Here is a 15,123-nt window from a genome sequence, read left to right on the forward strand (position 1 = left end):
TATTGTCTTTAGCCTAATTCTGTTCCTAAACCAGAATTATTTTAAAACTGCTTAACGTTCTACCAGTCTAGTAATCTCTTCATTAGCATTGTTTCTAGCAGTCTAGACTAAAACAAAGTTTCATCTTATTGTTTCCAGCTGTTGATAAAAATTTCACTAGTATTACTTTTATACATTTTTTTAATTGTATATGATTGCAGGCAGACAGGCAATTTGCATACATGTAAAAAAACCTAACAGTCTGTTAGATACACAGTATTGATAAAAAAATGCATAAATGTATATTAACCTACTGTATATACTCTATGACACTAGGCTAAAACAGGTGAAGTTCTCAAGCTATAAAACATGTTTGTTCCATGTAAAACTTAACTGCATTTGAAGACAGAAATTTGCAGTGCATTCCTAGAGACATGCAATTGGATCCAAAATGGAGCTTCTTCGGAGACTGTTGCATCTATGCAGACCACTTAAATACAATTCAAATGATGAAAAAAGTTTTGATAATGTTTACAGAATTGACTTAAACATCTTAATTCATTTTTCCATTTAACTACAATAATGAATGCCAAAATGTTACTAGATAACCCTCTAAATATTCAAGATATTTAACGAGATATTTAAGGTTCCTTTCTGCCTATGCAATAGAACACATTAAAACCAATTTTACTACCGTAATTTATTCAAAGCTTGATTATGAGCAATAGCTACAAGAAGAGATACAGCATTGTTGATTCATATACAAGCATTTCACTTAACTGCATTGGATAATAGCTGTGCTCCTGAAGGAGTATAAAAGCAAAGTGATTAGAAGTCATTACTGTTAATTAGCATTCACTTTACAGTTATAGGGATGAACCTTTTCTGTGCTGAACAAATGGAAAGCTTTTATCTGAAAGTCCATCAAACCTGGTCAAGGTAAAATAAATAAAATGTCAGTGACAAGTAAGTTGAATTCAAAACAACAATAACAGAAAAGGCAAAACAAAATCTAAGGATGTATCATCATCCAATTAGTGAGATTTGGTTTTTAAACAGGAAAAGGTCTGAAGGGAATGAGTAAAACTGGAAACTCATACTTCACATTCTGCAATCTCACTGATAAAAGGAGGAAATGTGTGTTTATCAAACTTGCTGTGAGTGCACGGTTCATTTGGCGTCCTGTAAACAATGCCTGGCTGCCCATTCCCAAATGTATGTGAGAATCTTGCAACGCAGAACATCATATTCAGCAGGCAAGGTCACACTAGAGATGCCCTGGAAATGGGAAATTAGGAAAACCTGGCAATCAGAGGTTTCAAGCTGACCAGAACAAGCCCTCAGGGTTGCTTACCATCTTTCACCACCAGCCTGACTGTCTCTGCTTATTCAATATTAACACAGGACAGGCAGTGAGTGAAAACAACTCCACGCACCTAACAGGGAGAAATAAGCGACTTTTTTGTTTACATAAAGCTCAACATTTCTCACAGTAAGAAACTACCTCAAAGATACTGCTGAAGATCCCCTTCTGAAAAGAAAAAAAAACAAAAACCCAATGAAAAAACTCCCTGACCCTGCCTGAACAGTTCAGATGAGACACACAGAACTCCAGGCATCCTGTTGATTAAAAAATTTCCTTGTTCCCATCTCATTTTGAAATTCATACAAAACCCATCCCCCAAAAACTCAACAAACCTTGTGTTTTGAATGAAACAACACATATAATTAATTTTACACTGCTTAAAACACTGCCAACTATGCAATTACTTCTTACCCTCTTCCCTTCATTCACACTTTTATTCACTGCTAATGACAATGGTCATCCCCGAGGTGAAGAAAGCTATGGAATACCAATCCAGAATTAATTAAAAGAAAAAACAACAAGTTGATTAAAAATGTAATCATTTAACACGATGAGGGCAAAGGGACAATCCAAATCCTTGCAGATAAAAATTTACTCATTATAAAAGGTGGAGGAACTAAGCATATGAAAAAACACAGCAAATATCTTCTCTCTCAAAAAAAAAAATCTTATTTTATCAAGAAGCACAGTTATTTATTTCTTGTCAGTGTAGGCAACCATTTCATACAATTTCTAAAAGTTCCCATTTAACTTCCACATCTAAAAACAAAAGGAGCTGTGCTAGGAGATATGCTCTCCAAATGTTCATCAAATCTACATGACGAGTAAAGGACCCAGTCAAAAACTTCCATTTCCCTCTTCCGGTTTCCCTCAACTGGGCATTGAAGATTTTTTACAATTTTTTTTCAATACTCATGGTGTAATTTCACTTGCCATATAAAAATTCTGTATTTCAACTGTTGAATTACATATAAAGGTAATCTATTAATATATCAAGGGCATGGTATTCTTGATTTGCAATAATCACAATGTAGGCAGAAAAATTATGGAGGAGTGATTTATTTTGGAAATTCAGTATAAAGAAAAATATCTCTTGCTATAATTTAATCTTTCTCCAAAATGTTGAGAAATACAACTCTGAGAAATTAATCTATATATCTACAGATAATTCAAATCATAATATGGAAAATACCAGATTTTCTTCAATGAAAACATGTGAAATTACTACAACAAAACTCTTTTGCACACTTCTGAACTCTCTGAATTCCCTGTGAGAGGGGGAAGCTACCTACTTTGTATGAACTCACAAACTACAAAAGTAATTTGGTGAAGAGCATGCTGAGGACCTCAGATTACAGATTCTTCAAGTACATCAGGATTCTAAAACTAATAATTATTTGGCTACTTTAAGATTCCTAAGAAATTCTGCAAACCTTATTTGTATGAGTTAAGAGTACACTACTAGTCTTTATCATGTACATGCTACAACTGAAGCCACGTACACCAGACATCTAAAAACCAAGTGATTATTCCTATATACTTTACAGTTTCTTTTACACGCATCTTGTAACAGCAGACAATGAAGCAATGCTGTGATAGAATACTACATTACATTTATTCATGTATTTTTTGTGGTAGGAACACCTAAACCTTTGTCTGTACAAAAGCCACAGAAAGTCAGCAATCACATTGAATCTGAGAACTCTTTTCACCCGTTGGCCACAGCAGCTGAATTGTGGAGAAGGGTGAAAGACTGTTTCCTTAGCATGGAAGACTATTAGCAATATCAAGCAACTGAAAGCTTTATGTTCCTTGAGGGAATTAATCCCTATCTGAAGGCCACAGAATAACATTATATTTCACCCTTTCATCTCAAACACTGAAGAACTGTTTTCTGAAGAAATCTTAGGGTGTTTCACTGAGTATCAATAGGACCCAAGTTACTTCTATTCCACCTGAACCCACACAGCTCAAGTACTTTGTCTAAGATAAAATATCTTATGTAACAGTCAAAATGGCATTGTTACTGCAATTTTAACTCTCAGATGGGGATACTTTCTGTCTTCAGTGAACTTCAGACTGGGACCATTTAAAAAATCATGACCCTGTTTTAAAAAAGTAATTACTAAACACAGGAATCACACTGTATTATTAAGCTCTTTATTTCTGTAATGAAAAAATTGTTACTTATTCTTAGTGACTGACTGTTATAACATCCCTGTTCCAGAATGCAATGATATTTTAGAAATCATCTTTCTCTCCCTTCCACATTACTGATAAAATAAAACAGTGCCATAAGCAAAGGCTATTATTCAAATGTTTCACACAACCAATATATCCAACATTAATATTTATTTTTCAGCTGATGATAAATGGATGATTTCATAATTAATATTTCTTCAGTCCTGAGAGCCAATATATAAATTTATTTCAAGTGAACTCCATTTTTTTGAAAGCTTGCCAGTTCTAAATCCACAAAGGGCACAACAAAAAGGACTCTGACAGAAACGACAAGTTGAAACTGAAAATCCACTAAAAATCCATTTGCATGATTTACAGTAAACATGAGGAAATATAAAAAAACTACACAAAGAATCCATTTTTTAAATAGTAATTTTTAAAAAATCAAGTAATTAAGCATGTCATTGAAAAATATGAAAAAAAAACCAACCTAGAAGAAAAACATTTTTACCTAGTTCAAGAATTCTGCAAGTTACTTCAGCAATGGAAACTTACCAATCAAAGGCAAAGACTTATGGAGTAGAGGAGATAAGGCAAGAAATTTGAAAGAGGACAGAACTGTCTACTGAAAATAAAGTATCTTGCATTGATCTGTTTAGTCTGGAAGCTGCTACAGCCACTGCCCTGAACAAAAGTTTAGCCATAGTTCCATGAGATACAGAAAACAATCCAACATTCAACCCATCTAATACCACTTCTGTATGTGCTTGCATAAAACATCACTGTATTATTTGAACAAGATCATAATTACATCGAAAAAGAGAGAAAACAGTTAAATACTGCCTAAATTGAGATGTCGTAGGAAAGTTTCACAAAAATGCCTTTATGCTCCAGTCTTTCCTGCCACTAGAGGAAAAGAAATACAGTTTCCCACCACATTTCAAAGACAGCACCATTATAAAAACTCTGAAAGATAATTCAGGTAACTAAGAAACTCTAGTGCTTACAGGCTTGGCTAGGAAAATTTCCAATAGGGACAGGAACAAACAAGGATATCAGTATTCCTTATTCAGTAACATTGAGAGGAGATTAAATTATTCTTTAGAGTTCAGGATTTACACGTCTCTTGAAGTAAATATTCTACTATCAGGTGAACACTGCATAGTAAGATACATTTAGACATCATATAAGTACTCTGATATGTTTCACAATATATACTGAATACAGATCCTAAAACATGGCATTAGGCAACTAGAAAATAGATATAAATTTCCTTTATACCTATCAATCACCCGGGTTTGTGACAATAAAATTAATAGGTTTACAGTCATTGACAGTCAGCACCACTCACTGAGTCACATGAACTAGAAGAGGACTGTTGTCCTGGGTTTTCCAGAACTATGAGGGAATATTTCATTTTTTAGAAATCTTGTTCTCAAAATACTGTTTTTAAAAACATTGTATATGTCCAAATTCATACAGTTTTTTTAAGAAGTATTTTGTTTTAATTTTTTACTAAATAAGCACTTGCAATAGAAGCATTCTTTTACAAGGTAAAGTAAGGTACACCGTGTGATTTTGATTTGGACACACCTTTCCTGTAGTCTTGGCCCCAAACCATTTGACAGAAAAAAAGAGCTATGTTATTTGACCAGTGTTTTAAAATTACAATCACTCAAAGATGGTTTTGACAAGGCTTCCACACAATTCATCCCCTCCCTTCAGGAGAAGGCAAATGGACTTCTCTGTTTAAAACTATTAACGTCTGAGGAAAAAAGCTCCTAAAGAAAAATCCTCAGTGATTAAGACTTAAATAGTAAAGCTACTAAACAGCAGTTATTAAAAAATGTGAAAAAATAAAACCAGGAAGCTTTCAAAGTTACTGCTAACACACAGAAGAAAAATGTTAGTTCTCTTCTTAAAACTAAAATACCACAGTTGCTGTAGTTTATTTCCCCTCATAATTTTGCAATTATTCATCAAAATACACAAGACATTTACTGAAATTTTTGTATCAGAATTTCATAGCTAGGATTGACTGTAAAGACATCGTTGTACAAAGTCTAACATAAAGGCAGTATATTGTTAATATTTATGTCTTAAGATATCATATAGTGGAATTAATATTTCTATACAGGAAAGAAATAGTTATTTAGTTCCAGACAACATGATAACATCTCTTTCAGCTATAGTTATAATTACCATGTACAAACTTCCAAAGCAGAAGCTGTCAAGATTTAACACTAGCATTAATTTATGTAAGGGATCCATTCCTCCAAAGACAGCAAGAATCGTAAAGGAAGTATCATCTTAATTGCCACTAATTTGCCCATTTTTAATTAAATTGATCAGTAATTTATTACCTTACCCAGCAGCAGAAAGCTGTTAGTATGCAGCTTTAAGAGACAGCAGATATCAGTCCTTCTAATTTCTAATACTATCATGGTTCAAAAATAATTTAAAACTGCTGTATCATATTTCTTTCAATTCCTGTACTGCAGGATATGCACATTCCATTTAAAACCTCTGTGAAGCACTCTAGAGCATAATCATAGAATCATTTAGGTTGCAAAAGACCCTTGAAATCATCAATTCCAACCATTAACCTAATACTGCCAAGTCCACCACTAAACCCTAGGCACGCAGTCTACACAACTTTCAAATACCTCCAGAGACAGTGACTCAACCATTTCCCTGAGCAGCCTGTTCCAAAGCTTGATAAGCCTTTCAGCAAAGAAACGTTTCCTAATACCCAACGTAAACCTCCCCAGCACAACTCGAGGCTGTGCCACCTACATGCACTGTTCTCCTGTTCCGTAGTCTCATACTCCAACATAGGTGTATGATCTTGATTACTTTATAAGAACAGGATTTTCTTGCCGAAGTGTTTAGAAGATGCAACATTTGACTCCAAAATGGTTCAGGAAGCACACTGCATTCAAACCACATTCTTAGGTCTTATCTGCAATTTGATTTTTTTTTTTTTTAACGGAATACAAAATAGAGCCTGAAGTATTTAGGTTCACGAATCTCAATTCTCATTTTAATGAAGGAAAGCAAACTAGAAAATGTTCAATACCTGACTTGAAGGCTACAAACACCTTTACCTGAAGTTTCAGAAAGTAGCCTATACCAGTTTGATCAATAAAATTACATATTTACTTTCTTTAAAATAACAGTTACGATTTTCTGAACATTGTACTGGTTTTAGTACTGTACACTGCAGTAATCAACACAATTAGCTGGAATGAACATAGCGTATCACTCAAACATTGTGAAAAACCTCTAGAGCCAACGGGAGGTTTTCTATTTTTTTCAATGAGATCTGATTTAATATTGGTAGAAAATAAAGTACTATATGAAAGATTTTGAAAAAGAACAGAGAATAAATTTCAAGTGATTTAGAAGGTGGGCTCATCGTCTCCCTTTAACTGATTTTATAGCTAAAAAGGATTGATTGATATACATTATTGCTACTCTGTCATATATTAGAATATAATCACAGGGCTACCAGAATCTATCGTTGTAAAACATTCTGTAATACCTGGCAAATTATCTGGAACACACAAACAAATAACAGATTCTGGTTTACACATCATAAGTGTACTCAGATAGAGATGTCTAGACATTACTTTCCATACATTGATAAATGCACAAAATACAAAAGATTTCTCATTACAGTAATCAAGCGATACATTATTTCAAATGCAAAATAACCTAAATATTCTATTTATAGATGATAGCCACAATTACATTTTTTGTCGTACATGCCAAGCACAAGGTGTTTTTATTAAATAGGAAAAAGGTTTTGGCTTGAAATGAGGATAATAAGCGTGATTTACATCAGGGAAGAAGAATATAAGTTATGCTATATATTTACAGGGCAAGAAAGAAGAAAAGAATAGAAATAAAAGTGTTCCATTTCTTTCTTAAAGCTTTCCTTAAATACCTAAGTGGATCATTTACTTAAATTCCTAAATGAGCTAAGCAATATAATTATCCCCAACTATGTAATTATATTCAATCAGCATACCTTAACAAGTTTCATGAGCTGGTAAAGGTCTTCAACCTCATCTTCCTGGCATGCAGTATATACTCTGCCAGTATTTACACTGGTACCTTTTATAAAACCACGATAGAGTGGCAAATCCAATGCATCAGCATACAGGTCAATGGCATGGTGTCCTACTGTCTGATACATATAGCTGTCCAATTCATCAGTGTGCCCTGCCACAATTAAGAAATAACCATATTAGGTACATTGTTTCAACAATTACAGATAATCACAATACTACAAAGCACTGAGAAAATCTAAATGTTAATATTTTTCAGTTCACAAACAGATGTTTGGTGACAACACCACTATAAACATGGAAAGAAAAAAAATAGATTTCTCCACCCAACAGACGTATGGAGAGGAAGACATCTGTCACAAACATGCTGCCTATTTGCAAATTGTGGTGTCTTTTCTTCTTCCTGCTTCATCCAAAAAATCTCATATCGTTCCAATTCTGCTCCTATTTATATGGTAATTTTAATAGGAACACAGGTCAGAGGCACAAACACAGATGTATTTCAACATACTCAGAGCAAGAAATTTATAATGCACTGCAACACTGAGAATAAGGAATAGGTTGTCAAAATTTACAAAAACTTTACTGTTAGAATTGTTATCATGGTCATCATGAAAGGAGACTATCTCCGCTTAGGTAGAATAAAAGTAGACCACTGTAATGTTTGGACATTTTTTAATAAACAAAAAGCTATTTCCCTAACCAGGAGAAAAAAATGAACCAAATTTTCTCACAAGCAGTTTGTAGCTAGCAGATAAAGAAAAAACAGCTAAAATGCAGACATCACGAATTAGAATCACATCTCAAGCTATACAACAAACCATTTACATATAATTTTTTTAGATAATATTTCAAATGGATTGATAAAGTAATACAACATTATTGGTGAAATTTCCACTTTATTACAAGCTAACACAGTTCACTATTTTAATGCTAATTTGTAACACTGGTATTTCTCTGAATTTATATAGAGACACCACAAATTTCTGCTGTATACCTATGTAGCACATCTTGAAAAGAAAAAGGTCTGTAACATTGATCAAGGTAACTAACTTGTGATGTAAGAATTAGGTCATGTCACCTTTGATGCCACACAACAGATCCTGGTTCTGCACAAAAGAGGCAAATCCAAACCCCTAACCACAACTAACCAACCTAGACCAGAAGAGTCGATTTAAAAGAAAATTCAGTGATTTCAACATACATGAAAATGACAAGGTCTTTAACTGATATTCTGCTTAGAATACACAGTTTCTTTATTAATTGAGACTCTCCAGGCAACAGCAGTACAAGATAAAATAAAAAAAAATGGCATTGAATCCACTATTGCCTGAAGCACCTCAATTAACTTTCTATAAAATTTCCAACTACACACTTAAAGAGAGCATTTTATGATTTTAATGACAATATTCTTTCTACATTTCTGATGTGAATAAATTAGTTTGAAGACAACATATTTCAACAAGATTAGAGATTATTATGTCCTAGCTACCCAGAAAAGAAGTTGTTCCTATACTGTCCTAGCATTTGCCAGTTCTGCCCATGACTCATTTGTGATGGCAGCTCCCTTTTTCCTTCCCTTTCTGCATACCCTCCTACTATGCAGTTACCAAATATCATATTTAATTGCTTAACATATGCTGAACAGTGAACCTAGTTTAACATACTTTAACATTCTCCCCTACCAACTGGAAACAACTCACTTGCTTTTCAAGTCTCACTTCAATTTGTGCTTTATTCCGGCGTACAAGTACTTAGCTCACGCTCTCACCTCACCACTGACTACCTGAGTTTGCCCCATCCTTTTTCACAGAAATAAGGTGGAGCCTGTGAGGAACTGACCAAAAAATCAGTCCAACCGAAAAGGAAGGAAAAAAGCAGGGAAAATATGTGCATCAAGGTCAATACCAACCCACATCAGTTCCTCAATTCAGTTCACAGATGCTGGGTTAGAATAATGGAGAAAGACAAACAAAGATAAAAATGGATGAGCAGCAGCACAATGGTGCATTTTTGGCAGCTGGAATGGTTTACAGCATTTAGTTTAGCACCAGTTTAAAGCATTTCTAGAAGTACACTGCTAGTTTTGGTTGATGACATCATCTATTACCTTTTAGCATTTGTGCTACTGAACTCACACAATCCTGTTGTTTACCACCAGGATGTCTGTATTCTCATTTTCAAATTGTGTAAGCCTTTCTTTTATTGATCTTCTATTCTTGTGGGCCTTTTTTTCCCCTTTATGGAAAAATACATTTAATACCCTTCCATTGCATCTTCTTTTTTTCTACCTAAGTTTCCATATTGGCCTTCAATATGCAAAACTACATAAAAACATATAAACAAACTTAATTCAGGCACAGCTGTGTCTCCATTGTTTCTAATACATATTTTTTTAAATTTCCTGTAAGATATGTGGCTTTCATACCTGTATTTTCAGCAGGTCTTAAATTGGCTAGAGCAACAATCTGATGCCCAGCAGCAACACACTGCATCATATTATAACAACTGTCCTTCCCACCACTGTAAGAAAAAGAAAATAGTGGCAATTAAAAGTACAGATAAAAGTTTTATTCCGTTATACCTTTCGCCTAACTGTTCAAAAATTAGTGTTACTGGAGCTGGTTATAAAGTTTTGAAATGTGAAAACAGCTGTAGAATATTAATGGTAGAAAAAGAATGATTTCACCATACATTTACTATATATGTGTAGTGCCTGAATACAGTAACCATAAAGCCCATACATATTTGTATCTTACTATTCATCTGAGAGGTTACATGAAGAAGACACACTGACACTGGAATCTCTTCAAAGACTGTCTTCCACTCCAGACAAATTACTCTGTATTCATTACTAGTTAACTTGGATAAAAAAACCAAAATCTGCTCCAGCAAGTTGCCAGCATCAGTAATCCTTTTAAATTAGATCTGTCATGTAGAGGTGCTGCCTAGGGACACATTTTTGTAGCGGACTGGCAGTGTCAGGTTAATGGCTGGACTCAGTATCTTAAAGGTCTTCTCCAACCTTATTGACCTTATGTAAGGAATAATATTTCTCCTTCATGGGATACTTTGCTTAAACTTTCAACATTTTGAACATACTTCCCATTCTCAAAAACTTTAATTATTACAGGCAGTAGCTTCAGTTGACACTGCATTGTATGTATAAATTTTTTAATGCATTTAACTGCAAGTAAAAATGATTACCGCTAGCAAAAATATATAAAAGCAAAAATAACCATATTCTTGTCTGAGGCCAAGAGAAGATACTCCAACACAGAGGATACATTTAATTTTGACATTCATTCAAGATCTACCAGAACCTTTTCCACTATCAGTGAGGAAAAAATCCTGTTCTCGTGGCATAACTGAAAAAGTATTTCTATGGATTTTAATCAAGAGAAAAAGAAACATCACATCTACAATAAAACTAAGAATTCTTAAAAGAATGCTTAAATGCTTAAAAGATCCACGTTCAAACTCACGGCCTTCAAAGTACAACTACAGGTGGAGATTCTGTGCAGCTTCCTTAAATGCCAAGGCACAAAAACCAGGTCAGGAACTGCAACAGAGATCTATACAAGCTCTGTAAAACTGCATTTTGTTTTAGAATCACTGAGACATGCACAGGAGAACAGATAGTACAAGCAGTCCTTGCTACAATAGATCAATGTGTTCCTTGTGATCACACTATTACTATTTCTACCTGAAAAGGAGTTGTAGCAAGGTGGGGGTTGGCCTCTTCTCCCTTGAAAACAAGTGAAGAAGGACAAGAGGAAATGGCCTCAAGCTGCACCAGGGATGTTCAAGTTGGACATCAGGAAGAATTCCTTCATGGGAAGGGTTGTCAAGCATTTGAATGGGCTGCCCAGGGAGGTGGTGCAGTTACCATCCCTGGAGATGTGCAAGAAATGACTGGACATGGAACTTGGTGCTATGGTCTGATTGACAAGTGGTGATCGCTCAAATGTTGGACTTGATAATCTTGGAGGTCTTTTCCAACCTAAATGATTCTGTAATTTTGAAACAAACTTCTTCTGAATTTCCAGCATTAAGATCCCCCTTTTATCTAGCCCTCTACTCAAGAGCTCGGAAGCGCCTTACAGGAATGTAACCCTTTAGCTATTCCTCTCAATTTCTGCTTTTATCCATGCTAAAATTCTGTATGCTGTCTTTAATTTGCTGTGTAAGTACAATCTAAAGTAGAAATAGTGTAAATAACATGGCATCCTTTTGTACTTAACAGATTTTCGTAAAGCAGTTGCTTCTGTTTCACTGCTAAAACAAAAGTAAATATAAATATAATAGATTCCTACTTTGAGGCTCCATCTCTACCTAACATCCTTCTCATGCACACCTGCAACTTTCTTCTAACCTATAACACAGACATACAAAAAAAATTTTAAAATCATACATTCATTAATTTTGGATACCATTCTTGTTAGCTTGAAAATCTATTCACTTCATAATGTGAACTTTCATGCTTAACAGTCATGAGACAAATATTCTTTTCTTTCTGAATGACTTTATGCTAAAAAATAAAAGTCTCCCACTAGTTCTGATTTTAACTATGAACACCACTTCAGAAAAGTAATTGTATGACAATAGATAATTGCCTAAGCTGTTCACAGCATTTCAATATTTTAAGAAATCAAAATCAAAAATTAAAATGTCACAAGAATAAATATTTTCAATTAATTTATGTGCATATATATACATAAAGATGTTTCAAGATGCAATTATGTCCATACTGCCTACACTGGACCACCAGTTAGTAGGTGGAAATTTGTACTTACTGAATCACATACTACTGTATTGTTATTTAGTCTCAGTATTATTTACCATAGCCCTAAAAACTAACAGTACCAAGAAACAAACAAAAAGGTGCCTACCTACATGACGTTCCAAACTAACTGTAAGACACAATATGGTTAAGACAAATGACACCAGACAGCCCATGCTATGGGAGGAAGGTGGACTCAGCACAGTCCACAGAAGACAGATGAAGGCAAGTACTGTGATAGCCTGGGGATCCCCCTCAATTGTCATCATAAAAAAAAACACAAGGCCTTTTTACAGAAAGCTCCAAAGTGAGGCCAGTTGGGGTTCTTTTTTGATAATGCTGCAAGTATGTTAACAGCAGGCTTATAGACAAAATACCAGAAGAAAATAACAGGATAATCATGAAGATATGAACCTATAAAAGACTTCTGAGCAAAATTACTTTCTATAGACAAGTATAACCATTTACAGTTAAAAAAAAATCTAGAAGAATTTTAAAGAGTTGAAAACCATCATATTTCAGGTTGAAGACTGGCTTTAAAATGTCTATGATTTAGCACAAAACACAATGCCGGGTTTACCCCATAAATACCACCTTAAAACAAGACTATCAACTTTTAGTGTGGCAAACATTCTAAAAGGAAAAAAAAACCAGGTTAAAGCAGTTTCATACATAATCCTGACCTTTGCAAAAGTAAGAAGCACTTTTCAAATACTTTTTTTCCCCTCTGATCTTTGGTTAGATCTGTTACAAAGACTTCAGACACTTTGATGTCTCTTTAAAACTCTTCTTAAAACTATTACTGAAACTAAATCCACCCTTGTAAAATAGACCATTAAAATAGCAATTGTGTTAGAAACCTGTTTATAGGATTTTATTCCATCCTGCCTTTTAACACATTCCTCTGCTTAAGAGAATATCAAAGTAAATAAACCTGAAAGACAAAGTCTTATATATAAAATGAAAAAAAGCATTTAAGCTGAATTTCCCTACACCATATTTAAGCAAATCTTGAGAAACGGATAACATTTCCTGTATTTCCTCCTCTTTGCATGATGTTTGGAATGATTTGCAATTGTTGTGGCCAAATTCCAATTTCAAAAAGGTTTGACATTAGACATTCCCTGAAAGAATTTAATACATTCAATATTTGGGCTCAGGTAAATAGCTACTGCACCCAAAAGTAAAAATACACAGCTCACATCTGCACAATTCTTTTCCATTTAGAGGTTTCCTAGCTCGTTCTTTTTAAATTAACTACTGTTTCTTCAAGAAAAACACATGCCTGACCTTACTAGAAACTGTTAATGTTTCTGAAAAAACAAACAAAAAATTTACAAGAACTGCAGAAACTGACAAAGTAACTTACAAAAGGGCATTGGGGCGTGGGGGGGAGGATGGCAAACAGAAACCTCTGAGAGGCAGGGCTGTGTCCAACTCCAACTATTTAAACGAGGTAGTTTCATCATTTTAAAACTAGCAAAATTCAATCTCTCGCAAAAAACATACTACAAAAATCTATCGTTAAGGGTTCAGGAAATTTGTCCTGAAAGACCTTAAGATACTTGGAAAGCAAAAGCACCTGGATATTGAACTGCAAATGAGCACAACCTTTTTAAAGCAGGACATGCGGCCCACGTTCTGCGCCCCCGGCGAAGGCGCTGCCGGCGGCCCCGGCTCTCGCCGCGCTGCAGACAGACTAACCCGAGAGACCGGGATAACGAAGAGCAAGCGACTGGGGGAAATAACTGTAGGTGTTGGTTGGGGAGGGCTGGCTGGTTGTGTTTGGGGGTTTTTTATTTCATTTTTAAAAGACACCGGTTGTTCATAAACTCTTCGGGAACGCGGGACAACCGAAAGGGAAACTGTCCCAGCCTCACCCTGCTCGCAGGCAGGGACCGTCCCGCCGCAGCACTGGGAGACGGCCAGACCAGGGACCACGAGCACAAGCGACAGACGGCTGGGAAAAAGTCGCCAGGGCAGGGGAAGGGGGGCAGCAGGAAACGCATGGGCGGGAAGGCCGGGCGGAAAGGGCCGGGCGGGTCTCCCGGGCGGCGCTGGGTGGAGCGCGACCCCCGGGCGGGCAGGGCTTCTCCCCGCGCCCTCTCTCCGCCTGCGAGACGCCCCTCGCTCCCTCACATTGGCGCTCCATCAGCGCGTTACCTGATCAATGCCACTACTCTCATGTTGCTCGCAGGCCGGGAGCGGTTACACTGACAGGGAGGTGGGCGACAGCCGGCAAGCGCAGCGGGGAAGGAGCCTGGTCGCCACAGCCACCCGGGGCTGCGCACGCCGCCGGCTCCTCCGTTGCTACCGCTACCGCTTGGCCGCCTCCCCTCGGCGGGCCCTCCTCCCGGGGCAGGCCGGCAGACTGCCTGCACAGACCGAGGCTCGGCGAGCCGCCGGCGGCCCGTGCCCGGAGAGGTGCGCTGCCGCCGCCGCGATGCTGCGCGTCGGCTTGGGTCGGCAGAGCCCGGGCGCGGCCCGGGGGTGGGCGGGAGAAGGGTGCGGCCGCGGAGGCAGAGCGCCGGGCGCCTATGGAGGGCAGGGCGGCTACGCCGGCAGGCCCACGCTGGCCGTTTGAGGGCATCGCCCGGCGCTCCTGCCGCTTCCCCTTGTTTGCCTGTTGCCATCTGGCCTTCAGCGAAGAGCCCCGGACCTGCTCCAAGCGACTGCTTCCTAGGGAACAGGGCCGACCGAGAGAGGCCGCCCCCTCCCCATGGGGTGCCCGCCGGGGGGAC

The 15,123-nt window shown here is 37.0% G+C and overlaps 1 protein-coding gene across 11 annotated transcripts in view; it reads right to left on the reverse strand.

The window, feature by feature from the left end:
• Nucleotides 1–14,695, reverse strand: part of DPH6 (diphthamine biosynthesis 6) — a 228,043-nt gene extending 213,348 nt beyond the window's left edge. For all 11 annotated transcript variants that reach the window (XR_005601936.1, XR_005601937.1, XR_005601935.1 and 8 more), the window contains exons 1-3: nucleotides 14,546–14,695; nucleotides 10,028–10,122; nucleotides 7,560–7,753 (exon numbers count right to left, since the gene is read on the reverse strand). Coding sequence is in view for 7 of the 11 variants with exons in the window: in XM_039552116.1 (XP_039408050.1) it covers nucleotides 7,560–7,753; nucleotides 10,028–10,122; nucleotides 14,546–14,568 (312 nt within the window). In the remaining 4 variants the exon portion in view is untranslated. The remainder of the gene's footprint in view (nucleotides 1–7,559; nucleotides 7,754–10,027; nucleotides 10,123–14,545) is intronic.
• Nucleotides 14,696–15,123: the final 428 nt, after the last annotated feature.

The sequence above is a fragment of the Corvus cornix genome, chromosome 5, assembly GCF_000738735.6.
Source record: "Corvus cornix cornix isolate S_Up_H32 chromosome 5, ASM73873v5, whole genome shotgun sequence".
Lineage (NCBI taxonomy): Eukaryota > Metazoa > Chordata > Aves > Passeriformes > Corvidae > Corvus > Corvus cornix.